The sequence below is a fragment of the Aricia agestis genome, chromosome 2 (assembly GCF_905147365.1).
Source record: "Aricia agestis chromosome 2, ilAriAges1.1, whole genome shotgun sequence".
Taxonomy (NCBI): Eukaryota; Metazoa; Arthropoda; class Insecta; order Lepidoptera; family Lycaenidae; genus Aricia; species Aricia agestis.
The window spans coordinates 21,801,600-21,829,035 of record NC_056407.1 but is presented as its reverse complement, the minus strand read 5'-3'; the positions used below and the strand labels follow the sequence as shown (position 1 = coordinate 21,829,035).

Below are 27,436 nucleotides of genomic sequence, written 5' to 3'. Positions count from 1 at the left end.
CACTCGGCGTTGCCGACCGGAAACGCCGAGTGTGAACCAATCAGTGAGACCCATTCACTGCAGGACTGCCGTGCAGTCCTGCCGTGAATGGGCCTTTTAAGGTGACAAATTATTGGCGGATAAAAAAATTAAAATATGCTTTCATAAATTCTAAAATGGGGTTGTCTATAAACTTGACCAAGGTCTGAAATAAATACAAACAACATCTCATAAAAACTTATTTTGGCTACATTTTTAGGGATCTAAATAAACCAAATTGTGACATGCAAAAAAACTATTCTTGGTCTATTTAATTTTTTCTTGACTATCTTAAGTGTAACAAAAGGGAGTGAAAAAATTATGTATCGAACGGAAAAGTAATCTAAGTCAATCAAAATCGATTAATTTAATTAGTTTTGAATTAATCATGGGCGCCGGTAGGGGAGTGCCAGGTGGTGCACTTGCACCCCTTGGGAATCTTAGGATTAAATTAACCTACTTACTTTAAGTAACTTACTTTTTAACGCCTTTAACCCAACCTACAACGTGTTTTGTGACGTTCGCCGGCTGCTGCTGCAGCACAGTCACAGTTCTAACCTAACCAAATTTTGGACTTTCTGGATTGTGTTTGTTTTGGTTTTGGTTTGTTTTGGCGGGCTGCGCCCCCCCTTCCCCCCATTTCCGTATCCGTGGTTAAGTAGGCCTTCTGTTAAGTCTTTTCATTAATAATGAAATGAAATAAAACCCCCCGCTCCGCAGCCCTCGCACTGCTGAGACACACGAGCGCATTTGCCGCCTTTTTCAAGAATTTACGAATCTGCAAACAATATTCTAATATCCAAATACATTATTATAATACCCATTTTCAGTTTTAAAGCTACCTAATAATCGCTGCCAAATGTGTATTTTTATAATGAAAGCCAATAGTTGCCAGTGAAGAATGTTTGATATCCCCTCGGAAAAATTAGTCACCACATTAGGTTTTATAATACCATATCCAGTTTTACACTGATCCCGCTTGATATATTTGATACCTTACAGTAGCAGCCGTTTTTTAGTTTTTTTGATCCTAGCCTTTTGTTGCTTGTATAGTTTATTAGTTGCTAAGATATTTAATCACTGCAAAGTTAGTTTTTTTGTGACTTAATAGAAGTCGCCTGAAAAAGATACTAGTTGCCGTGTTATTTATTTACCATTTTAATAATATCTTGGCCCTTTTATACTAGGGCACTTGCCATTTGGCAACTGGCGTTTTGTGAGTAATTGTGACCCTGTCGATGTCGTGTCCCCTGATTCTGAGGCTGCTGAGCTCACCGTGAGCTCACCTTAATAGGGCCCATTCACGGCAGGTCGCCTTGCCGTCCGTCGGCTTATGCAGGATCAATGACATAAGAAACACATGCAGGATAGTGAATGGTGTCGCAGGCCTGCCGCCTGCATGGCCGGCCGGCAACGACACCATTCACTATCCTGCATAGCCGACGGACGGATACTAGTAATCTGTGACAGACGGCAAGGCGGCCTGCCGTGAATCATGAATGGGCCCTTTAATCCAAATTGCCGTAGACTACAGAAATTAAATATCGATGTCAAGCGTCAGCTGGAAGTTTTTGGGAGAATGTGAAAGAGTGATGTTGCGTTTTTATATTATTTTCCTAAAATTGTGTTATCTGGGTTTTTAATGTGTAATATTGGTAGGATATTAACCATTAAATATTCGTTATCGTGCACAAGTGTGGGAAAGTGATGAAGTAACCAGAAACGTGCTCTTTTGTGTTCCCTCCAAAACTCCATCAAAAGTTTTAGTAAAGCGTCCTACAACTTTACTGAATCGACCGACTTGACTTCTTGACTGTATTGACTTTATACTTAGATTTTGACTAGACTTTGGACCTGACTGACCTGACGATAATATATAAAAAATTGTATTAAAGAATATTGTTTTCCCGCCATAATATTATACTCGACACTGGCCATGGTTATAGCTGAAGTGCCATTATATGAAAAAAAAAAAAAGCGTCAGCTGTCAGTTGTCACAGATTGTCAAAATATTTTTGACGTTTGAGAAAAGTTTTATAGAGGCCTCGTTTTGTGCATTTTTAATTTACGAAATTTACGAAATTAACAAAATTAGATTTATTATATAAACGGGAATTATCACAAAATTATTAAATCTGCGCTTTAAATCAACAAATTTGACTTGAACAATAATGGTTTACTATGTACGTACTATTAATGTAACATCACCATAGATTTGTTAAATTATAATTAAAACTACGTAAAGGTTTTGGATTTCTTTTAGTTCAAAGCATTAGAAGCACCATGGACGACAGTAGTAAACTCCAACAGATGCAAGATGAAATGTCCAGGTAAGTAACTTGTTTTTATTTATAGAGTAAAAATATACCTACCTGAACAACTTGATTGTTTATTCTTGTATCAGATTTGAGGCGGAAATTTCTGGATCCGACCTGATAGTGCGGCCGGTGATCGGGGCGGGCACATTTGGTGCTGTACAGCAGCAGTTGGACAGGGCTTTGCCTCCTCCGCCCCCACCTCCGGCGATGCTCCAGCCGTTCGACCCCATGGGGCCGAGACTCATGTTCCCAACAGTACCACCACCCCCTCCGCCACCTAATATGATGGTACCTGCATCTGTAAGTTTAATTTCAATCTTTATTATATATAAAATCCTCATGTCACGGTGTTTGTGCACAAACTCCTCCAAAACTGCTCAAAAATATGCTATTGCTTATAAATGTTATTTGGTGTAGTGCTTTTATAAACTATAATAATTGTAATATTTGATTTGTATTGTATTTATAAGATTACCTACCGCTCTCAGAGACATTTAACTATGATACCTTCAATTTAATCAAGAGTTTGACAGATAATGTATGGGACTTATATCAAAATTTTGAATTAAATACATTTAAGTAAATAATGTTCCACTCTGAGTGCAGCAGTAATTTATCAATAAATTCCTCGATCGTGGGAAAACCAGACAATAGCTATTCTCTAGTTATCGCGTCCGCATGTGGCCGCTTGGGAATGAAGCATTAATGTAAATTTCAGGTGCAAAGGTTAAGACCTCCAATTGGTCCGGACGGGTTTCCAGGTCCGATGCCGTTCCTCCGTCCTGGGATGCCAGGGCCACAGTTGATACCACCACCACCTCCAAAGCCACAGCCCGTTGTGCTGTCTGCTGCCCCGAAGCTGTACAAGCAACCCCTAGAAGATGAGGAGAAAAAAGACAAGAAGGAGAAAAAACGGGTAAAACAAGCAATCTCACTCTCTTAAAGTGACTATTCAGTCTTTTACATGGCTAGCCGCGACTGACAAAAAATCAAATAAAATGCCACCTTGTGACATTGACTAAAGGTATCATTTTCTACTGACATTTATGTAGCGACCCATGCTGCCGCCGCCTGTGGCGTAGAGTAAAATGAATCATAATCTCAAAAAATCCGCATTAAAATGTTTACAGAAACGTGAGCGCGAGCGCACCCCTTCACCAGTACGTGTGGAGCCCGCCCCGGCGCCCACCCCCGCGCCCGCGCCCCCGCCGCCGCCCGTCGTCACGGAAACTATAGTCACCAAACCCAAGAAGGAGAAGAAACATAGAAAGGTAATATAGGCGTTATAATGATAATATGATATGAATTGAAGATATCACATGTCTTCAGCCTAATTTTTATTGACTACTAGCTCTATAGAAGTTATTTTAAAGTACTTTTTGCTATAATATTCAGGAATAAAAATTTTAGTTGTCTACCTGTCCATGAAGAGACTAATGATTGAATGTTATTTTATATAATATATTGCAAAGGTGAAACAGGATACCACAGTAGCTGTAACTACTACAGCGTCACGGCATGGCTTAATATTCTTTTTACGAAATATGAGCTAAACAGCACCACACGGCAATGAAACTCCACAACACAACAGTCTAGAACAGCCTTTCCCAAAGTGGGCGATAACACTGCACCACCTTGTGGGAGCTGAAGGTCTGAAGGGGGCAGTGTGGGACCCAGAAAAAAATGGGGGGTGTTGTGTAGAGGCTGGGGGGTGATTTATTTCATCAGGATGCATTTTAAATTGAAACAATGGGGGCGCTAAAATATATTTTGTTCTTAAAGTAGAATAGAGAAATAGTAAAGTAGGTAGACAAAATAAGTTTGGGAAACTCTACTCTAGAACTTTAAATGTCGAGTCACTTCGCTGCAGTGTAGTTGCTAAATGTAAAAATTTATACGTGGGAGAGCCATGCTTCGGCACGAATGGGCCGGCTCGACCGGATAAATACCACGTTCTCACAGAAAACCGGCGTGAAACAGCGCTTGCGCTGTGTTTCGCCGAGTGAGTGAGTTTACCGGAGGCCCAATCCCCTAACCCCTACCCTATTCCCTTCCCTACCCTCAACTATTCCCTTCCCTTCCCTTCCCTACCCTCCCCTATTACCCTATTCCCTCTTAAAAGGTCGGCAACGCACTTGCAGCTCTTCTGATGCTGCGAGTGTCCATGGGCGATGGAAGTTGCTTTCCATCAGGTGACCTGTTTGCTCGTTTGCACCCTTATTTCATAAAAAAAAAAAAATTCAAGCGCCCCATATTCATGGAGTAACTGAACTTGTGGTATTAACATTCGTTAATACCACAAGTTTATGAGACTCAACACATCAAATAATTTGGTATTGGTAGGTGGTGCGGACGGCTGGTGGGCAGGTGTGGGAGGATGTGACTCTTCTGGACTGGCCTGATGATGATTTCCGCATGTTCTGTGGGGACCTGGGCAATGATGTTACTGATGAACTACTGGTAATTACATATTTTGTATTATTTTTTCTTTATTATACTGAAAAATTTATAGTTTGACAATGCGACAGGGGGAACCTATATATTGTGTGTTTGTTCCATTGAAATCAAAAGTATCTCAGGCTTACAATATGCGATTCATCACTTTATACCATGTTAAACGTTAACGTGGGAGAGCCATGCTTCGGCACGAAAAAACCTTTGCAATTGCTTATATGGAATGATCCAGAAAAGCTTATAAAAAGAAATGAGACTACCATTTAGTGTATTTTCAATTATGACGCTCAATGATGATGATGATATAAAGGTACAGATGATCTCTATATTAAAGACGCGGACGGAGTCTATGGCTAGGACTAGGGCTGTAGGGCATTAGGGTGTTAGGTGTCAGGGATTTTAGTGTTAGAATATAGCTCTCCTCCATAGTAACATAGACCTATTCCTGGGTTTTGCAGTCCTCTTTAGATTTTTTCAGCATGTTAAGACTGGTGGGATCTGGGAAATGAAGGTTGCTTATATTTTGTATATTTTTTTTCAGACTAGAACATTCGGCAAATACGCCTCGTTCCAAAGGGCTAAAGTGATCAGAGACAAGAGAACTAACAAGAGCAAAGGTTTCGGCTTTGTTAGTTTCAAAGACCCGGGAGATTTCATCAAGGCGATGAAGGAAATGGATGGTATGTATTGTTTTGAAATATGTATGATAGTATGTATTGTTTTGAAGTACGGACGACTAGCCTTTAATTCAGCGGTAGGCAACAGGTGGACCGCGGTCCGTATGCGGACCGCGAAAGGTCGAATCTCAGACTGCGAAATATTGTAATGTATTTTTTTCCAAGTATCAATTAATACATTGATAAGGTATACGTAATACCTTTATTAATTAAAATAATATTTTTACGCTACATAGGACAAATGTGTTTTTTCTGGACGTCGTTAAAAATTTCCCACAGTATCCGGACCCCATCTAAAATTGCTTGTCGACCCCTGCTTTAATTAATTAAAGGCTAGACCTCCGTATATCAAATGATTAATCCAAAATCTGAAACTTAACCATGTTAATGTGTTATTTCTTATTCGCCCTGTAAGATTTAAAGTGATATTTAAATTGACAATGGGCTATTCAATGGGCTACAACCCATTATGAGCTCTACTTATATTTAGATCCAAATTAAAATTATATTATATTGAAAAACATTAACTAGCGGAAATTTTAAGAACGCGTCCGACGGCGCCGTGGCTTAGTTGGTTAAAGCGCCTGTCTAGTAAACAGGAGATCGCGAGTTCGAATCTCGCCGGGGCCTAGTGACTTGCTTTTTGAAATTGTATTAATTATTTCCAAGGTAGATAAAAATTAATATACCAAACGATTATGTGGTACTAGTGCATCCATACTAATAATATTATTATAAATGCCAAATGTGTCTGTCTGTTATCTCTTTACGCCCAAACCGCTGAACCCATTTCGGTGAAATTTGGTATGGAGATACTTTCAGCCCCGGGAAAGGACAAAGGATATCTCTTATCCCGGAAAAATGTACGGTTCCCGCGCGATAAATGGATTTCGGAGTTGCGGGCGTCATCTAGTTTTCAATATTATCTAACTGCAGGGCCCCCGTAAGTTCTACTGGCGCATGTGTGCAAAAAAAGAATTTTGGCGCCCCTTCAGGCAAATTTTTTGTGTCCTTGGTTTTGGCGCCCCTAAAGACGGCGATTTGGCGCCCCTAGAGGATGGCGCCCGTGTGCATTGCACACATTGCACATAATATGGTAGCGGAGGCCCTGTCTAACTGCGTTAATACTGGTTTGCGGGCTGTGGCAATAACTTTTTTATTTTAATTCTCAGGTCGGTACGTTGGAAGTCGGCCGATAAAGCTAAGAAAGAGCACGTGGAAGAACAGAGCACTTGACGTCGTTCGCAAGAAGGAGAAGGAAAAAGCGGCGCTGCTCTCTCTACTCATGTCCGGAAATAAGAGCTGACAAAACTAAACAACTCTATTCATTACTAGGCAGAAAGAGTTACTTTCACGTTCATAATAATATTATGTGTGGATTGTAAAAATGCGTTGAAAATTACATTTCTAGAAACTAGATTGGCAATGAATTTATGTTTTGTATATCTTGAGTGAGGCTTAATTATTTTTGCATGTCAAAAGTGATAATACTTTAGGGTGTGTATGTGTTCCTTGTAGAGAGTTCACTGTGAAAGTAGCAGCGCTGAAAACCAAAAAATTTTTCACTTTTGTATGGGCAAGCGCCCCAGAGTCACGAGTTTCCACATACAAAAGTGAAAAAACAATTGGTCTTTCAGCGCTGCTACTTTCACAGTGAACTCTCTACAAGGAACATGTACACACCCTAAAGTATTATCACTTATTTTTGTTACACCCTGTATAAGTAGAGCCATAGCTACTTATGAGCAATACTTAGCTAATCCTCAAAGCTCGTGAGTGAAGTCTATTTGCAATACTTAGTAGGCATGCTTGATACGTTATTAAGTTATCCCTTAATTAAAAGATCCGTAATATTATTTAAACTTACAATAAATTTGTAAAATAAAAGTTTATTTTATTTATAGCTGTATCTTAGGAGTCAATTAATAAAAACACAACAAAGGTCAATTTATAAAAACACAAGTAAAACTATGAATTCATTTATTCTTTGGTTCAACACAATAAAATTGTTTATTGTACTGTTGAAATGTTTTTCATACATTCTTTATTCAGATCACTTCCACTTTTAAACAAACATCATTCTTTACTTCATTCGGGTCCTGAATTCAGGAACCGAATGATAAGTATTAACGTAAAAACTAACCTAACTTATTAAATTAAATGCGACAAAAATCGGATGTTTGATCAGTATTCAGTACCTACACTGCATCCATCTCTGTAATCTCTATAGGCCAAACATTACCTATGGAATATTTTTGAACCCGGTCTGCAATATTATAGCGAAAACAAAAACTTTTTTGCCATAATATCAGACCGTCATTCCGCCATTGTAAGTACATGGCACCAAAACAATTTTGCGATATTATACACCGGTTTTAAAATATCACCTTCCACCACCACCAAAAATTCCTTGCCATCTCTAGTCAAAGAGCCTGTTATAGATATCGAAGTCGAACGTGGAATTCTGGTCGTAGTTGATCTTCAGTCGGTTGTTCCTCAGCCTGTGTCCCGGTCGTCGAGGACGGTTTGTGGTCGTCGTGGCCGCTGCAGCGTATTGCTCGTCTAAGCAGCAGCGGTCGTCGCCTTCTTTTAGACCACTCGTCTTTGGACAGAACGGTGGGGAGAAGTTCTCGACGCAGTATGCTCCGGATGCCCTGAAAGATGGTTTGAATTCCTGAGTTTGAAGTAGGTAATTGAGTTTGATTATTCGTCAGAGTAAAAAAAATATGAAAAAAGACTGAAAAATATAGAGCGTTGAGGCATATAGGTAGTATTATGTGAGAATGTAGGTTGAATATTTGCGGGTATTTTCAACAGCCTTAGGGGCGATTTCATCAAAGAAATGGAACGCGTTCAAAACACTCTGAACCGGTTCAAAACGTATAAACGCGATTATAACATCGAAATGCATTTCACCAGCATAAACTGAACGCGTTCACAGAAAATCCGAGTTTTATCTTCTGAACGCCCAAAGTCCGAAGTTTAACGTCATAAAACCCGTTCAACTTTAAAATGATAAAAACATGTAAAATAATCGCGTGACGTCACGTAAACTTAGATTTAATAATCGCGATCAAAAGAAGTTTGTGAAATCCAATCGAAACAAAACGAGATTTACGTCGCAGCATGAACGCGTTCAATGGGAACTAAGTTTTATGTGTGTTTGGTGAAATCCCACCTTAGGCATACCCAGGTAGGGGCAGGTTAGGTTAGGTTAGTTGGCAGCCCTAACACAGTCTGTACTCACGTCATGGGCGCGGTAACCCTGTTCGTGTGGCAGCCCTAACGCAGTCAGTACTCACGTCATGGGTGCGGTAACCCTGTTCGTGTGGCAGCCCTAACGCAGTCTGTACTCACGTCATGGGCGCGGGTTGTCCCAGCGGCACGGGCAGCGCGGACGCCCGCGCCGGCGGCACGCGCACCGAGCACCGCCGCCCGCACGGCACCGCCGCGCGCTCACGGAACAGGCTCTCCGCCTGGTAGCAGATCGCCCACACGTGGCTGCACAGTGCCTCATCTGGAATATAACGTGGAGGTTTAAGTCTCTATTTGGCAAATAAGAATGTATCTAAGGCACAGACAGATCAAGATAGATACCGCATGTCGCTCCATTTGTATGAAAACGAGCGTGCCACTTTTTTATAGATACTGTGACGTATCGATGATAAGAAAAGTGCCCATTATCTAGGCCAACGTTTATATTTGAATTTCTAGGACAGCTCAATACGGCACATTTAAGGCATTTTTAAAATTCCGATTGACGTCCGATTCCGATAGCAGACTAAAGAACAGACTTTCGAAAGACGAGCATTTGTCGTCGTTTGAGAGCGCGATATGGCACGCGAAGTACACACACATGCGGTATCTCTCATGATCTATGTCTGTGATCTAAGGTCAAATACGAGTGACCATTATCTGTTTGAAATGTTAAAAGTACTGCTAGCCCAGTTTTAAGTTTACTTACCCTATTGCTTTATCACAAAGGTCAACTTAAAAATTTGTTTCAAGGGCACAAATATTATACTTACTAGGCGTGTCCTCGCAGAAGGGCTGGCTGCGTCCGCCATTCAGGCAAAAGTCCGCGTGTCCCAGGCGCGCCGCCTCGCCGTATCTCCCGGCGTTGGTGTGGAGGACGTGGACGGCGCGAGCATCGCCCGGGTCCAGGCGCAGTGCTGGTGCTGAACGGATAAGCGGCCTGGCTGGGTCTAGACCTACAATGATAAAAGTTGCCAAGTTTCATTTTGTTACTGATGTAAACATAATATAATAGTTGTGGCAGATGCGAAGATATTCCCACCTACCGGGATATGCTAAATGTGATGATATGCTCGGTCAGGTCGAAACCCTGACGTCTTTATTGACGTTGTATATTATCGCGCGCCGATCTTAGAAACTTCGAAAGCGCCATTCAGTACCTACGTACGATAATATGCTAAGGGCCTGTTTCACCACTACTTAATAGATAAACTATGGAGAAACTGTCAAAAAAGCTGTGAATAGCCTATTCGCCACTTTATCGGAAAATGTTTAAATTTACGTGGGAGAGCCATGCTTCGGTACGAATGGGCCCGCTCGACCGGAAAAACACCACGTTCTCACAGAAAACCGGCGTGAAACAGCGCTTGCGCTGTGTTTCGCCGAGTGAGTGAGTTTACCGGAGGCCCAATCCCCTACCCTATTCCCTTCCCTACCCTCCCCTATTCCCTTCCCATCCCTACCCTATTACCCTATTCTCTCTTAAAAGGCCGGCAAACGCACCTGCAGCTCTTCTGATGCTGCAAGTGTCCATGGGCGACGGAAGTTGCTTTCCATCAGGTGGCTCGTTTGCCCCCTTATTTTATAAAAAAAAGTGGTGAAACAGGCCCTAAGTCAGCTAGTAGCCCTACTCAAGCTCACTCAATCTTAATGCTCGGGACTATGATTTGTTTTTGAGCACAAGCTGGTTGTCAATTTCACTCAAATAGAGCTAATATATGAAACGAGTGATGTTAACTTCAACCAAATAACACTGCTATCTACCCATTAGTTCCTCATAACGTCCAAACTAACCGATTATAACAATGGCAAACTCACCAATAATCCTGTTCAGCCTGAAGTTGAGGAAATTAGCCATAATCCCGCACATGTGCGCGCCGAGGGAGTGGCCCACGCACGTCAGTTTATCGGGCCTGAGGCCCGCGCGGCGGAGGGAGGCCAGGGCCTCGGACACGCAGCGCGCGACTGGCCTGAGGTTGTGGACGGCGGCGACGTAGCACGGCGGCTGGCACAGCTTGCCCCAGTCCACCATGAACACGTTGTAGCCCCCGCGACGAAGGTAGGCTGGAGATGGAGTGTCTTAGTTAGAATTTATATGCGTTTGTACAAAACATTTTACATTGTACGTTAAGTCTTCAGGGTTGTAGCTAGAGTCAGATTTGAGGTAGGACAGCATTGGTTACAGGTAGGGCGGAAGTAAAAAAAAAGTAATAATTGATTGGATTTTCTTGGGTTTTGGTATTTTTAAGGTAGGGCATTATGATTATAAGGTAGGGCATTGCCCCATAATGCCCCCCCCTAGCTACGGCCGTGTAAGTCTTATTACACGTAGGGGAAGCCAGCCCAAAGTGGCCACCTTAACTGCCAATTTAAAAAAAAGACGAAATATTATATATTTAAAAATAAAAAATGTACTACCAGATAGTGTATTTATTATATTTCTGTTATGTATAATTCATATTGACCCTAATCTTAAAATTAGCTCATGATTTACATATTACGACAATCTGTCAAAAAACCGCTTTGCCCGAGGGCCCGCCTAAAGCGGCCATAGGGGTAAGGGCAAAGTGGCCAGCCCAAATGTTCACAAGAAATGGATTTTTTTTCTTATATTTAAATGTAATTTTTTGGTAAAATGAATACAAAAAAGGTAGGTAGTAAAAATTTTTGGGGAAATTTCGTTAACAAATTTACCCCACTGGGGTTATTTCGAATGTTTATTAAAAATCATAGCTAGAGCAACATAACCTATTCTTAGGAAAGCAAAAAACGTCAAAGCTTCTTTAAAACAAACAAAATATTACGTAACTTACCTAATTTCTGTGTAAAACAAGTGTGGGGTAATTTCGATAATTTCGAAAATCCCAAAAAAATCATAAAATTGCACTTGGCGCGAAAAAATGAACTTAGCGCACATACACTGCCGGCTGACGGCTCGAGGGAAAGGAAGTGGGGGAGGTGATTAAATTGGCGTCTCGGTTAATGTAGCCAGAGCTCAAAATTACTTTCTGTTTGGTAATTATTTGCCATTTTCGGAATATCCCCATTTTTTTTTTCTTCCGAAGTTACCCCAATGCACCTTAAATATATTTCCGTTGTCTGGTACCTGAAACACAAGTCCTTAAAGTACATAGCACGGGGCCAGACTGACGTGGTGTGAAACGTCCATAGATATTATAAAAAAATTTAAATATAAAAATTATCATAGAAAACTATATATAATGGTGGACCGGGCAAAGCGGCCAGGTGGCCGCTTTGCCCGGTCCACTTTGCCCTTTGGGAACAGTTCTGTTTTAAACATAGTTTTCTCTCACATTTTTTATCATACTCAAGAATAAAAACAATATACATAAAGCTTAATAGATAAGAAACGACACCGGGACAACAGAAGCATTCAAACATACAAAAAAAAAATGAAAACAGGAAGAATTTACCTTGCATTTTTTTAATAAAACGTGCAATTCTAATGTTTTAGTCACAACAAGCGCGCGCCTTCCCCAACCGCTCCCGCGTCACTGCGCGGGGCGGGCCGGGATGTTCACAATGCGTAAGAGCGGAAACGTCGCACTGCCTTCACAAATAACCGAAATATTAAGGGTGGCCACTTTGCCTCCTATGGCCACTTTGGGCTGGCTTCCCCTAACTATACTATAATACTTATATGTTACATACTATACAGCCTATCTAGAGTTTCCATAAATGTTTAATCCCATTGGCTTCACACTTCTCTTACTGTTTACCTCCGCCTTGTAAATCCTGCAGTCTATAATACACGCAAGCTCAGCGGAGCTAAAATGGTCACATTTAGCAATTCCTCTCAATCAATTCAGCAAATGAATTGTCAAAACTGTCAAACTGACAAAATATGTCAAATCAGTACAAAAATACAGAAATGAATTGCAAGCAGAGTTGCATTTTGCGATTAAAGAAAAATGAATCATATTATGATTCATATCATGATTCTTCAAAGCGACTATTTTAGCTACGCTGAGACAGAATCAGCCATCGCCACTAATTTACAGTATGCTGCACATTGCACAATCGAACCGCAAACGTACCTATAGGTAGAGTTTATACCTTGAAATATGAACTTGATGCATACCGCGGGTATTGACCCGTACTGAGGAGAAAGTCAGGAAGCGAATGCAAGTGGTGGCAGATTTGCTGATCCCATAAACGTAGGACCACTTTCACTTACGTAATACCACCCAAAAGAAAGCTCATTTCAATATGGAAATATTCGCGAAGCATAAAATATCCTAATATAAAACGCTAATTTGTATGCAAGTTGCAACACTGTGATCTCTATAATATGGAGGCTACTATTTCGTAGCTAAGTTTTTTCAATAATATTATGATAACGATCTGAATCCTAATGAGTATAGAAAGTCTTATGGTTGTTTTGATTACAAGAATCCTGTATTTTTGGTCCGTAGATAACGTTGAAGATGGTACTTAAATATAACGACATTTTGGTCATGTTGGTGTTAGGAAATATTTGTTATGGTAATTGAAATTGACCGTTTACATCACCAGATACCGAATTCGTCTATTTGCTTGCACAAGCGAAGTCAGTCACAAGGTAAACACATTATTGAAACAATATCGCATTCCTTAGATTTGGTAAGAAACATTAAGAAACGGCAAGAAAAACTCAACTATCAGAGGGACACATCTTGGTAGTTGTCTGGTAGTTTGGTAGAGCTAGGGCCTAGGTGTAAATTCCTAGAGCCGCTACGAGGGTAGTCCCTTTAAAATTGACGAGTTTCTTCCATCGTTTCTTATCGCCGAGTCGGGTTAGTTCCAGTAGTAAACATAGTAAGTGTTTAGAAATTACAGAATTTGGATTATAATGCAAAATAAATCTGTTGTTTTCCTCATCTTTCTCCTTAGGACGCCATAGGACGCTTCACGCTGCCGCCGATAGGCATTGGTCTATCGGCGGAATATTATTTATGTTTAGACAGTATAGGCCATGGCCTAAACATAAATTTATAGAGCAGCCTTAAACCATTGGCCATAATATATGTTTTCTAAAATTTACCATCTCTTAGCACAATGATGGGCAGGGTGTCGTCTCCGCCGGCGTACCCGTGTACGAGCAGGATGGTCTCGTGCGACGGGTCGAAGCTGCTCTGGCGGAGCCAGTCCTCGCTGAACACGTTTACCTGAAACGGGAAATTATAGTTAAAATTAATTAAGGAATACTAAAAAAAGTATTTATAAACTCTAACTCCGTTTTAGGGTTCCGTAGTCAACGAGGACTTGTTGATTACAGAACCCTAAAACGGAACCCTAACCGGCTGATTTTTTGTATATTGATAGGTAAGTAGTAATATAATTTAAGAGTAACATTGTTCTACAAATAGAACAATCCATATTTTAAGACCATCAAATCGAAATATTAAATCCTTTTCATCTCTGTCAGAGCTACCACTTTCGCAAATTTTCGCAGAGGAAATTGTTGTACGTCTTATCAAAATGAAGCTACTCATGAAAAATTAGCTTGATAGTAATTTAAAAAAAATCTTCTAGGAAACCTGCACGAATACGGATGTGGCAGGCATGGATTGCTTAGGGCATCAAGTAGTCTTATATTCTTAATCCGTCACTGCACACAAACTCAAACTTGTAACTCCCGGCCCCTCAGTTTTCGTCGGGGGTTAAAAATTAAGTAATTTGTAACTGTGTAAAGACATCTTTACACAGTTAAAAATTCCTTAATTTTTAATTTTGGTAAACAACATAACCCGCTTTTCGGAAGTCGGTTTAAAAGTGCGTTTATCCTACCTGTGTTGTACAAATTGTGAGAAAAAACATATCAATAGAGAAATATAGAGCAGTGTCAATACAATACAATTCAATAGCCACACAAGAAACAAGGTGAATATCAATAGATTGGTAGATACGCAGGTAACAAATACCGGAGTATGAATGGTTCTAACTTATAAGGCAACGTGCATGGTCTATTTAAAATTTAGTATTTTGAATTTTCACTTCGGTAGCATAGTATTTATATACTTTAACATTTATATATCATGTAGAGCATGTATTATGTAGTTCATATTGTTTTTTCTTTTTAAGTTTTCTGTCATCACGCTAAATCTTCGATTCGGGTAACAATAATTTAATTAAAATCTATACTTAACCCGAATATTAAGATTTATAGGTACACGAGGGCGACAATTTATTTGTTACGTACGAGCATATACAGCCTAAACCACTCGACAGTTGACTCTTGAACTCTTGAAAGTTGATCCACCAGTCAGTAAACTATTATACTTACTAGATGATGCATGCAACTCCGTTTCGCCAAAACTCGTGTATCGCGCGGGAACCGTACATTTTCCTGGGGCAAAAAGTATCCTATGTCCTTTCCCGGGACTCAAAGTATCTCCATACCAAATTTCAGCAAAATCGGTTCAGCGGCTTAGGCGTGAAGAGGTAACAGACAGACAGACAGACAGACAGACAGACAGACAGACAGACAGACAGACAGACAGACAGACAGACAGGCAGATAGACAGACAGACTGGATATACAAGCAATCGCTAAATAAAAGAATAAAAAATCATAAAGGATAAAATAGGAGATCTCGAAATTTGCATAGAGAAAAAGACTTCAACGCAAATGAAGCTCCTGCCAAAATAATTCCAAAAAAATTATAATTAATTGTTATTTTGCGAAAATTGAGTAAGTACCTACATTAGTTGGGTACCTATGTAAATTTAAAAAAAAAATTGACTAACTTGTATATTTTACAATATTGCTAATCATAAATTTATTACTTGTGATATATCAAACTCTATCGTTGTTTGCAAAATTATTTGCACTTGAAAAGCCATCAGTTAAAAGTGAAAACTAATCGATGAAAATACTTTCATCGTGAAAAGTAAAACTGAATCATTATAAAAATAGCAAAAAAAAAGTTAGAAATTCAAAAGTTAAAACTGAAAAATTCGATTCATTTTTTTTACTTTCGAATTTTGGCTTTGCCGTATTTGCTCTTTACGGTTTTTAACTCCAAAACTCATTTTCCCACTATTCGTCTCAACTAGTTAAGAATTACGTGGGTTTCATTGTAAAGTGGTGTCTCCAATACAATAGAATGTTTTCTCCAAGAGCGTGACAAATGGGTCACACAGCGACCGGTTGAAAGGACATGATAATATTATGTGACATTGTAAATGTATGCTTCTTTAGGTACATTCCAATCGCAGGTAGGCTTTTGGAATTCTTTACAGTATTAAACTTACTTACATATATTCGGGATAAGAAGAAATGCATGCGGGAAAATTAGTAACACAAAAGCTTTATAACTAACTAATATGTTCAGGGCCAAGAAAATAATGCTATTTTGACTTTGCCTTCTTAACGCAAATAAAAAAAAACCGGCCAAGTGCGAGTTGGACCCGCCCATGTAGGGTTCCGCAGCAGCAGTAAGGTTTATTTTTATGAAATTAAAAAGTTTTTGATTTATTTTTATATTTCAGTTGATTTAATGAAAGTTTATTTAATGTTTACCATTTATAAGGTAAAAAAAACTACTAGCTAGATCTCGTTCAAACCAATTTTCGTTGGTAGTTTTTATAGTAATGTACATCATATATTTTGTACATCATATATTGAACATGTATTGTTATTTTAATGTTATTTTTATTTTAAAATTTTTAAGTATCTACTCACAAATTGACGTACAGTAGATACTCTATTTACCCAGAGCCTATACTTACTTAATACAACCTTGCAGTTTCTCAATATTTCTATGGTAAGGTTGACTATGGTCTAAATGAGTGTGGAATGTGGTAAAGGGACCATATAATTATGGAACCCATTAGGTATTCTGGACGTGGCTCTGTAACGGACGACCTGCGCAGCGGTAAGTCGACCATGACCCACATACACCGCGACATCCATACATCACAATTTGTTTACAATTGTTACAGTTATTAATTACTGATATTTTACATTGATCTATGTTTATCTATTGGGGTCTTAGGAGAAAACAATTGCTTAACCCTTATCACAGTGGATTACTTCATTTGTAAGACAAATTAAGGAATCCACTGTGCAGATGATGACTTATATTGTAGTAGCATATTTTCTTTTTGTCCTTGTTTAGCCACTACCATAGACAAAGGAAAAGATCTGGTCTCTGCCACTACATACTTTTATTAGTCCTAGTCATGCCATCTTTTTATTAGTCAGTTAACATCTTTTAATTATTCCTAGCAATTACATAGATGTTCTAGCCATTACATAGATGTTCTAGCCATTACATAGACGTGTAATTAGTCCTAGTCATTAAACATTATTTTAATTAGTAAAAGGGGAATGGGATTATCCTTATCGACCTCTGTGGCTCAGCGGTGAGCGCGTTGGCACGGCTCAAGCCGGGGGTCGTGGGTTCGAATCCCGCTGACGAAACAAAAAGTTTTCAAAGTTCCTGGGTCATGGGTGTGTATTAAATATATGTATCTTATAATAAAAAAATCTTAAATGTGTATAGTATAAAAGTATTAAATATATTTCCGTTGTCTGGTACCTGTAACACAAGTCCATCAGGTACTTACCACGGGGCCAGACTGACGTGGTGTGAAGCGTCCATAGATATTATTATATTATATTATTATTATCGTGTTTTTGTACTTACATTTTTTCACCCTGAGCATAAAAGTGTAAAAGTTTAGAAATAGTACCTACACACTAATCCGAATAGCTTAAGCGCTGCTTTTGCCTACGGCCTACCTAAGCATAAAACTAAGGGCCTGTTTCACCACTTACTGATAAGTGCCGGATAGGCTATCCACAACTTTTCTGACAGATAGAGTATGGAGTATCTGTCAGATAAGTTGTGGATAGCTTATCCAGCACTTGTCAGTAAACGGTGAAACAGACCCTGAGAGTCGTAGAAAATGACAGAAAATACCATTTATTCTCTAATAGTTAACATATATTTATTGCCTATTCTCTAACAATGCTTGCTCGTGAGAGTTTTATAAACAATACCAGCTAATGTGCAATATCTGATAACTATGTAGCTAGGATATTAAACGCGTAGACATATTTTGTAATTCGTATGCAAATAGCTAAGAGGATATCCTAATAGATAGGTAGTAGATAGATCTATAGAATAGGCAATAGCCTAGGACGCTGATAAATAACTAGCCAAGCAATCAGCGTATAATTTATCATTGGGCTATCAAGTAAATTTATGTTTATTATTGGTTTAATGTTTGTCTAGTTACTGATCATTTGGCTATTTACCTGTCTTAGTGGCTGTTACCTTAACAACCTAATAGTCAGCCTTTAATTAATAATAGTAATAACAGTGTTAAAACTATTGTTATTTATAGTCAGTCAGTAAAATATACCTACTATTAAATAAGAACCGTATGCATAAAAATAGGATTTTGAAATTTATGAATAAAAATTCTGAATGATCATACAACTGACACTTTACAACGAGATTAAGAATAAACAAGGGCTACGTCATAGATACAGTGTGACGTGGGAGAGCCATGCTTCGGCATGAATGGGCCGGCTCGACCGGAGAAATACCACGTCCTCACAGAAAACCGGCGTGAAACAGCGCTTGCGCTGTGTTTCGCCGAGTGAGTGAGTTTACCGGAGGCCCAATCCCCTACCCTATTCCCTTTTCTACCCTCCCTTATTCCGTTCCCTTTCCATCCCTGCCCTCCCCTATTACCCTATTCCCTCTTAAAAGGCCGGCAACGCACCTGCAGCTCTTCTGATGCTGCGAGTGTCCATGGGCGACGGAAGTTGCTTTCCATCAGGTGACCCGTTTGCTCGTTTGCCCCCTTATTTAATAATAAAAAAAAAAAACAGAAGGAGTTAGAGAATCATAAATGCATATGCAATCAAGTAGATCTCATACAACACTAGACTAAACGTAATATTATATTCTACCTCCAAACAAAAACTGTTTGATGACCAAGAGGTATCTAAATAAGTTGAAGTACTCACAGTGTGCTTGAACGGCTCAGCCTCAGTGTACAAGTTGATGGTGACGTTGGCGTCGGGGCAGGGCTCCAGCTCTCGCCGCCACACGCAGTCCTCCAGGGTCGTGTTGAACATGTCCGTGTTCAGGAACAGAGCCTCCTTGATCGGCTGCCGCTGGCTGCTGCAGCCTGAAAGGAAACTTACGTTGAGAGTCTCCCAGGGTTAACAAGGCCGGCGACGCATCTGCAGCTCTTCTAATGTTGCGAGTGTCCATGGGCGACGGTAGTTGCTTTCCATCAGGTGACCCCTTTGCTCGTTTGTAAGTTCCCAAAGTCACATTGTGATTTGCGGAATGATTGACTTAAGAGTTGAGAGGGAACGTAAAGGAAGCTGAATATAAAAGCCTCCCATGGTACTACTTTTATTTGCTTGATATCTAAATGAAAAGTTAAGAGGGAGCTGTATTATAGTGTGTACGACAGAAAATAACAATGATTTGAGCTTATGTCTTTAGAATAGTTAGCTGTAGTAGAGTCCATGGTAGAGTCACATTGTCTCAAGTCAAAATTTCATGTAGATATGTTAGGTATAGGTCTTTGAGATAGGTCTACCTATATAATATTTTTGGCTAATATTATTGCAAACGTGCTCAGCTATAACATTGCCTTGTTAGTTGTTACTATGACCTATGTGTAACAAAACAATTTGTAATAAAATAAATATGTACATCACTACCTAAAGCGGTATAGTCAGAACTCAGACCGCAGACGTTATAAATTATAATAGATTATACTATAATAAAATTGTGTTTGGATTAATAATAAATTTATTAATCCAAACACAATTTTATAAGGTTTAAAATACATAAGGAATTAAAAAAAAAATTTCAAAAATCCCAAAAAAACATTGTCCCTTACTACACTATAATTTACACTCAACATAAAAAAATCCTTACCTAAAACCAAGCTCTAAAAATTGTACGTACCGTTTAGAAAGACCGCAAGGAGCAGCAAATGTGCGCGCGCCATCCTTGAAGGCTCGCGAGCGTGTGGCCGGCGCAGGCGCAGGAGTGGGAACGATTTGTATGCAATAGCCGCGAAATATCAGTGAAATGCATGGCGCGAAAGCAAAATTCCCCCCGTAGCTAAATTATTATGCGGAAAGTGACGAAAAAGCGTACGGATCGAAAGTTATTAATAACTAGATAATGCCCGCAACTCCGTTGCGCCAAAATCATTTATCACGCGGGAACCGTACATTTTCCTGGGACAAAAAGTATCCTATGTCCTTTTCCGGGACTCAAAGTATCTCCATACCAAATTTCAGCAAAATCAGTTCAGCAGTTTGGGCGTGAAGAGGTAACAGACAGACAGACAGACAGACAGACGGACAGACAGACAGACACACTTTCGCATTTATAATATTAGTATGGATAAATTGATAGTTTAGTGTGATTGTGATTTGTGTATTATAAAGATATTTTTTAGGACTTGATTATCTACAAGAATGTTACATCGTCCAATGTAAATACATTCTTATTATAAACTAGCTGACCCGGCGAACTTCGTATCGCCTAACAGTCGATTCTTTAACTTTTGTATGGGAGTATAGAAAAGTGTTGTTTTTAGACTTTTTCAGGAAATTTAATTTTTTTTTTGAATTTTTCTCTCCGTAAGAACCATCCTCGTACTTCAAGGAATATTTTAAAAAAAGAATTAGCGAAATCGGTCCAACCGTTCTCGAGTTTTGCGCTTAGCAACACATTCAGCGACTCATTTTTATATTATAGATTATACTTCACTACTACATTCAAAATACGTCTACTATCTCTATCAAAATGTAGAGTTTGCAATGAATTAGAGCTACAAAATAAAGATCCTAGGTGGTTCAATAATACATTAACTATCCTTCAGAGTTCAGATTTAGAGGAGGTAAAAAATTAATATAAATTATAGAGCAATACACTATAAGTACTTGAGTCATCATAAACAATAACAGCAATTATGGTTCACTTAATTTCGTCAGCAGGGCTTGAGAGAACCGAATGGCAGTTGTAGAATTTTCTTTTTTGCACTTCTCGCAGACCAGTAAAAAGAGGGATGAGGTCACAATAAGTATTGTGACATATTATTGTGTACTAGAGTAAGGGTAAGAACCAGGGGTCAAACAAAAGATTAATCCAAACGAAATCCTCTAGGTATTGGGTTCCCATGTTATTATTATTATTAGGAGTAAGTATGCGTATACACCTATTCTATTTTTTTATATTGCCTATATAATATTCATCTCTATTATAGAGCCTATCGTGATGTTATAAATTACGACATAAGTAGGTACTAACGTATAATCTCTATTTCAAAAGTTAAAACATTTGTAAGTGTTTAGTAACAAAATAAGTCAGTAATCTAATTTAGAAAATAATGTGAACTTTCGTTATGTAAATCTTCGGTGATGAAATTATACTATTGTCACATTGCAGTGTGCGTGAATACGTGAATGGCTGTGCGTGTGTGCGGCGCAGGTAAGAGAGAGCGCGGTATAGCGCCGCGAAGCCTCCGCGCGCGCGCAGGTAGAGACATACTCTACAGCCAGTCAGAGCAACGCGCCCCGCGCGCGCCCGCGTCCATAGAGAATAACTCGTTTCATAAAAACAACATAATTCCAACCTCAAACTCCAAATATAAACACGAGCTTGTGAAACGTCGGAATATACTGTGAACTAATATTAATAAGTGCAAAACGGACGTGTAATATTGTTGCGTGAATGCCACGGTCTACGGCCTACGCGGCCGGCGGCGTTCCCCTCCTACGTTCATTCAAGGACCAGCCGATGAACCTATGTCGCCACAGCTACAGATTGCGCGTGCTCCGTTCGATTTGGAAATGTTTATGAAAAATCGCGCCGAGTAGATCGACCGATGACTGTTTCGGAATCGAGCGATACGATGTCAAACGCGGCTCAGTTCAACAAACACAAGCAACAACAACTGGGTAAACAGGGCTCGGAACCGGTCAGCTTTCCACCTCGCTATCATCCGCCGCCACCTGCCGCGGCCGGCTCTAACGTCGTCACTATAGACGCGACGTCTAAGGAGTTCAATCCTCCGTACGCGAGTAAGCACGTCGACCCCGGCAAATTGCAGTATCCGACTCAGAATCCCGGGCCCCTTCCGTATCAGAGCGGACCGTATCCTCCCGTCAAGTATCCTCAGGGCTACCCGACTGGATATCCCGTCCCTCCCGGAGCGGGAAGAGTTCTGAGACCGTCGGGCGAGATTATCACTAAGGCGATCGTGCACGAGCCGGGCGAGGCGACGCGCTCGCGCAGCGCCGACGACACTCAGCGGGTTCAACGTAACTTCGAGGAGGAACAGATTCACCGCCGCTCCGCTGACATGCTCAAATTCACGAAGCGAATCGAGCCGGACAACAGACAACCGACGGATCAGAGGCGACAGATTCAAACGCTTTTGGATGAAATTAAGCAGCTGAAGGAGGCTAACCGTCGCCTGAGCGAGGACAACCAGGAGTTGAGGGATCTATGCTGTTTTCTGGACGACGACCGCCAGAAGGGACGAAAATTGGCTCGAGAATGGCAGCGATTCGGAAGGTACACGGCTTCGGTGATGCGGCAGGAGGTGTCGGCTTATCAGAGCAAACTGAGGGAGCTGGACGATAAGCAGCAGGAGTTGATACGTGACAATTTGGAACTTAAGGAGCTATGTTTATATTTGGACGAGGAACGGGAGCGCAGTGCGTGCGTTAACTGTGGGAGGACAGCTGGAAGGGAGAGGGACGACGGCGACGGCAGCAGCAGCGGGACAAACGCCGACGAGCCCCCCCGTCCCGCGCCCCCGGCCGTCTCCATTACCCATCCTCAACTAGCCGAGAGAACGGTCCAGTACGTCAGAGATCTGGAGCAGAAAGTGCGAAGGTTGGAGGCCGAGAAAGGGATCGGAAGTGGATTGGGCGAGAGGCCCGAAGCGGTCGTCCGTGCCCTCCAAGTGTTGGAAGTGCGGGAACGCGTAGAAAGGGAGCGTCGAAGGCCGGCGCCGGACCTTGACACTGGAGAACAGGCTTTGGTCAGGGAGATGTGCAACGTCGTGTGGGGGAAACTGGAGGATGCCCCGCCTCAAGCTCCCCCGCGCTGAGAATTCTGTGTCAGATAACACGAGCAGAAGTGAAACTGTGTGAATGCAGTGGAATTCTCGATCGAGGTCAGAGTGAACGATGTCGGACCTACAGTGCCTTTAGTAATGACCTTGTTTAAACGTGTCTATCGATTGACGTGCCGTCTATGTACTATCTTGCCGTAGTTGTATGCCGTGTTAATGCCCGAAAAGTACAAACGTAGCATTTATGATTTAGATTAGTCTAGATAAGTACCACTTAAGTAGCATTTACTTCTATAATAGTTAAGTGTTTATTTCAATGAGTTTCTAAAATACTAGAGTAGCAATGTCTTACAAAAGATTCTCAGAAATGCGTAACCACTTTTTTGTTCAAAAGACAATGTCAAGTCATATATTCGTTATGTCATTATGTATGTGAGATATGCCTGCAGGCATCTTCGAAGTGGCAACGCGTTGCTACCGTAAACTTCCAATCTAGTTACGTTAGTAACATAGAATATCATTGGTTTATTTGGTCAAAAACATTATGTCAAACGCTAAACAATAATCTTGTTTCGTTTAATACTTTGACCCCCTTATAAAAGGGGGTAAATGTACAACAATCAAGACAATGAGGCTATGAAATAGTTTACCTTTTTAAATTTTATGTCAACCCATGTAAGTTTTTTTTTCCTAGCATTCTGTTATCTAGTCACAAACTACAAACAATAAAATCTTGTAAATTATTATGAATTTATTTTAAGAATAAACTATCAGTTTTAATTTACCTAAGCACAGTTCCTTTCTGAAATATTTGTTAGGTAATAGATAAGGCCGTTCTTACTTCTTGCTAGTGTTATTAATTTATTTGTAGTGATTCCGAACTAATAAATTATTGCTGTTTTAATAGTGGTTGTTCTTTGATTGTGTAGTTTTAAATGTATTAGGTACCTGCTACCTACCTATTTAGTATTTACATAAGTATACCAACATTATTGCCTACCTCCTACATTGCCTAAACCTAAAGGCATCTCAAGCACCGAAAAAAACTTTATTTTCAAACATTTTAGGAATACTTCTACAGATCTGGGTTAAAGTTAGCAGTAGGTCATAAAGCTCAGCTCTCTCCTTCTTCATATTATTTAACAAAAGAGATAGGTAACACACGGAGAGGTAACATAATAAGCCCATGGTTAACTTTCATCGAAGTCTGTGCAAGGGGTCTAATGACGTTTTACAATAATTTAATTTTTTCATTAATTTTTTTTTCGTTCCTTGTTGTCAATCACTGACAGCCAAAGGTAATAGGTGTGATTTATTGGCTTTGCGCTACGGTTTGCTGTTATATTTCCTTTTAAAAATAACTTGGTAGTGAATTATGTCATATGTAGACGATCAGGGAGAAGGTGGAGAGGATAAAGACACCATCGGTGTAAGCATCCAGACCTCTTGCTACCTATGTTTGCAGTAATTTTTCCGTTGACAAGATCTAGCCAACATGGAATACCCTCAAAGAAACTTCGCTGTGAAAAAACTATGAGTGGACTGTCCACTCATAGTTTCTTTTACAGCGAAGCTTAGTAAAGTATAGTATAGCTTTTGTATAATCCACTGTCCGGGACAGTGGATTGTATATAGCCTGTACTTATTGGCTATTATAGTTTGTACCTATTCGAGTACACAATTAATAGCCTTTTTAATAAGGGCTATTAATTGTGTACGCAATCACTAAAACCAAAAAACCTTCACGAAAATAGGACATAAGAAAATAATCGTAAGGTTCCTGCGGGATCTCCTTCTATCTGGCCGTAAGCATGGGCGTATATAAGGGGGGTGTCCTGGGGGTCCGGACCCCCCCATTACTATCCATCTTACTTATCCAATTTCGACAGTAATATTATATGTATCTCGCCGATTAAAATGGAAAAATATTTTATATAAAAAATATTTTTAATTTCCTAAACACGTTGCCTATTTGCTGCTGCGGAACCCTTCATGGGCTATTCCAACTCACACTTGGCCGCTTTTTTACGTTAGGGATCCCCCTTATCAAAGCTATATAATATACGCCCGTGGCCGTAAGAAATTGCGAGCAAAATTCTTAAACGTAGGCGCTATATCATTTCACTCATTATCGACTTTTGTTTTCTGTTTTGTTATCAAAAATTATTTGAAATACATTGATAGAGTATAGAATAGAAGCGAATAATCAGCTAAGAAGCTGCTACGTAAAAGAAGCAATATACACTTTGTACATTTGCTCAACAGACTTATGTAGGCGCTCGCAACGATAAAGGAGAGAGGCACGGGCGCGGCTGGGCTCTGCTGCCAAACGGCGACTTCTATGAAGGTTGCTACTGCCAGGGCATGAGAAACGGGAAAGGCTTGTACGTATTCAAGAACGGAGCTAGATACGATGGTGAATATCTTCTGCTTAACCCTGCTACGCATAAAAATTGTTACTAGGTACTTACTGATTTTTTACTGAGGAATATTGCATAATAGCAAATGGCACGCCATCTAAAGTACGTCGCTCTTCGACGATTCGACGATTGGAACTTAGATACAACCTGTTTATAGCTAGCTATCTATGGATATCCCTTTGAGTATTATTCTATCTTTCTGCTATAACGTTATAGCCTCTCCTCTAATAAAAACCCTGAAACTAACTCTAGATAGAGTTAACTAGTACAGATATAACTCTGTACCTTACAGGCGAATGGCGCCAATCCCTGAAATACGGCGTGGGGACAATGATATACCCGGATGGATCGCGGTACGAAGGAGACTGGAGACACGATATGAAACACGGATTCGGGGCCTATTACTACCCCAATGGTGATATCTACGAAGGCGCCTGGTTTAAGGGCAAACGGCACGGGATGGGAACCTACTTTTATGCTGAGAGCCAAGTAATTCTGATAAGTACCTACACGTTTTATCTTATTAAAAAGTTTCTTTATTATAACGACGATTAAAGAATCGTGTTTTGCTATAGGTATACGTTATTTCGGCTATGAAAAATTGATGCTGATCGATTCTCAGACCTACCCGATAAGCATACAAAATTTTAATATCGGTCCAGCCATTTTCAGAGGAAATTATAAACACTGTGATACGATTTACGAATATATTGATTATGATTTGACGGAAATTCTTATAATATTTTCTAAATAGCTCTCCTAATCCAGTCCTAGAAATCGCAGTATCCACCGGTCACTTTATAGCGGTCATAGTTTAAAGAGTTATGTTTCTCAGGCAAAATTCATGGGTACCTGGGTCAATGGAGTCATAGATGGCCCTGGACAAATCATTTACCCAAGAGTACGATTCCACGGCTCATGGCTGAAGGGAAAACCGAAGGGTCCAGGCTGTTTCGTTTTCGACTCGAATTGTATGCAGCACGGCTTCTATACTTGGATCAAAAAACCTGATCTTGCTGGAGGTGAAGAGGAAAGTGAAATAGGAAGTCTAAAAGAGGATGTGGGCGAGGAAGAAATTGATAAGGATGCAGGTTACAATTTACTTACGTTGTACTACAATTTAGTTAGAACTATAATGCTTCGACTCCTCGTTGCTTGGATTTTAGGAGTATTTTAATTACGGGGTATAACAAGGACCAAGGTTGGAATACATCAATATTAATAAAAGAGAAAGTGAAAGGTGGAGGATGCAGGATACACTATAACAGTATTTTTCAATCTGTGGATCGCGAAGCCTTACTCGGAGGGTTGCCAGTATATTTCAATCCGTAAAGGGGTCGCGAAATCAAAAAGATTGAAAAACACTGCACTATAACATTGTTTCATAATGTACCCTACAGTTGCCGGAATTTTAGGAATATTTTTTATCTCACATAATATGAACTAGGTATATGTATAATATAATTACGAACGGATGTACTCTATCTTCAATAGAATACAGTCACTATACAGTACTAACTGAGCCTAAAGATTATGTTCTAGTTGCTGGAGAAGCTATGGTAAAAATTGTTTTCATACTTACCATTAAAAAATTTAGAGATCTAAGCATATATTAGGAACAATTCAAAATATAATTTAAACAGAGCCGTCTCTAGCCCATGTGGCGCCCGTGTGCAAATATTACTCTAGCGCCCCCTAGCAAGCGCGCGGTCAAAATGAAATGTTTTTTATGGGTTATTTAAAGCCTTTTTAGATATCAGGACAGAGACTAAGAAAATCTCAATCATTACTCAAAAATTACAGATAAAATACCTGTATGGAGATCCCGGTCGGTAACTGCATATGTGTCAGAGCTCATGCCACCCGAACCAGTTCCACTACCAGTGCATGACTCCCTGGCCTCACTGGTGGCTGAGTCGGTTGAGGCTTGTGCAAGTATCCAATTCGACCAGCCATCGATATCTCTTGGCTTCTACACCGACAAAAATTCATTGAAGAAGCTGAGAAGCAAGATGTTGCAAATGATGTGTAGAATCACTTTCAATTTAGTGTTTGAATTTACACAGTAATAAAAGATGCTTTGGCAAATGTTTTTTATTACAATTTTGCTTGATTTCTTTCTCTTTAATTCAAGTAAAGCTCTTACAGATTCAAGAAATAAACTATAAAGGAATATGCTCTATGTTAAAATAATAAAATAGCATAAAAGAAAGAAA

The 27,436-nt window shown here is 39.9% G+C and overlaps 4 protein-coding genes and 1 non-coding gene across 6 annotated transcripts; 4 read left to right on the top strand and 1 right to left on the bottom strand.

The window, feature by feature from the left end:
* The first annotated feature begins 2,114 nt into the window (after window positions 1-2,114).
* On the top strand, window positions 2,115-6,789 carry LOC121738114 (RNA-binding protein 42). Its single transcript, XM_042129963.1, has 8 exons — window positions 2,115-2,201; window positions 2,282-2,348; window positions 2,423-2,636; window positions 3,055-3,252; window positions 3,467-3,607; window positions 4,680-4,796; window positions 5,332-5,470; window positions 6,640-6,789. Exons 2-8 carry the CDS (start codon window positions 2,302-2,304, stop codon window positions 6,771-6,773), a joined length of 990 nt encoding a protein of 329 aa, XP_041985897.1. The 5' UTR covers window positions 2,115-2,201; window positions 2,282-2,301; the 3' UTR covers window positions 6,774-6,789.
* On the top strand, window positions 6,024-6,097 carry Trnat-agu. The gene has a single exon. It is a non-coding gene; the product is annotated as a tRNA-Thr (tRNA).
* Window positions 6,790-7,430: 641 nt separating the features above from the next.
* Window positions 7,431-27,096, bottom strand: LOC121739737 (phospholipase A1-like). 2 transcript variants are annotated; one of them, XM_042132286.1, is made up of 7 exons: window positions 27,033-27,096; window positions 18,710-18,873; window positions 13,767-13,890; window positions 10,541-10,786; window positions 9,496-9,678; window positions 8,825-8,984; window positions 7,431-8,121 (listed from the first exon to the last, which is right to left on the bottom strand). In XM_042132286.1, exons 1-7 carry the CDS (start codon window positions 27,076-27,078, stop codon window positions 7,887-7,889), a joined length of 1,158 nt encoding a protein of 385 aa, XP_041988220.1. In that variant the 5' UTR covers window positions 27,079-27,096; the 3' UTR covers window positions 7,431-7,886. The 2 variants fall into 2 exon arrangements, with proteins under 2 accessions (XP_041988220.1, XP_041988221.1); XM_042132287.1 differs by lacking the exon at window positions 27,033-27,096 and adding an exon at window positions 19,671-19,753.
* On the top strand, window positions 21,272-23,108 carry LOC121739736 (coiled-coil domain-containing protein 85C-B). The gene has a single exon (XM_042132285.1). The coding sequence runs from the start codon at window positions 21,604-21,606 to the stop codon at window positions 22,834-22,836; it is 1,233 nt and encodes a 410-aa protein (XP_041988219.1). The 5' UTR covers window positions 21,272-21,603; the 3' UTR covers window positions 22,837-23,108.
* Window positions 24,108-27,286, top strand: LOC121739738 (radial spoke head 1 homolog). Its single transcript, XM_042132288.1, is given in 6 exon segments — window positions 24,108-24,229; window positions 25,066-25,216; window positions 25,513-25,709; window positions 26,056-26,311; window positions 27,024-27,179; window positions 27,182-27,286. Coding segments are annotated over 6 exon segments (885 nt in total). The 5' UTR covers window positions 24,108-24,175; the 3' UTR covers window positions 27,253-27,286.
* The last annotated feature ends 150 nt before the right edge of the window (window positions 27,287-27,436 follow it).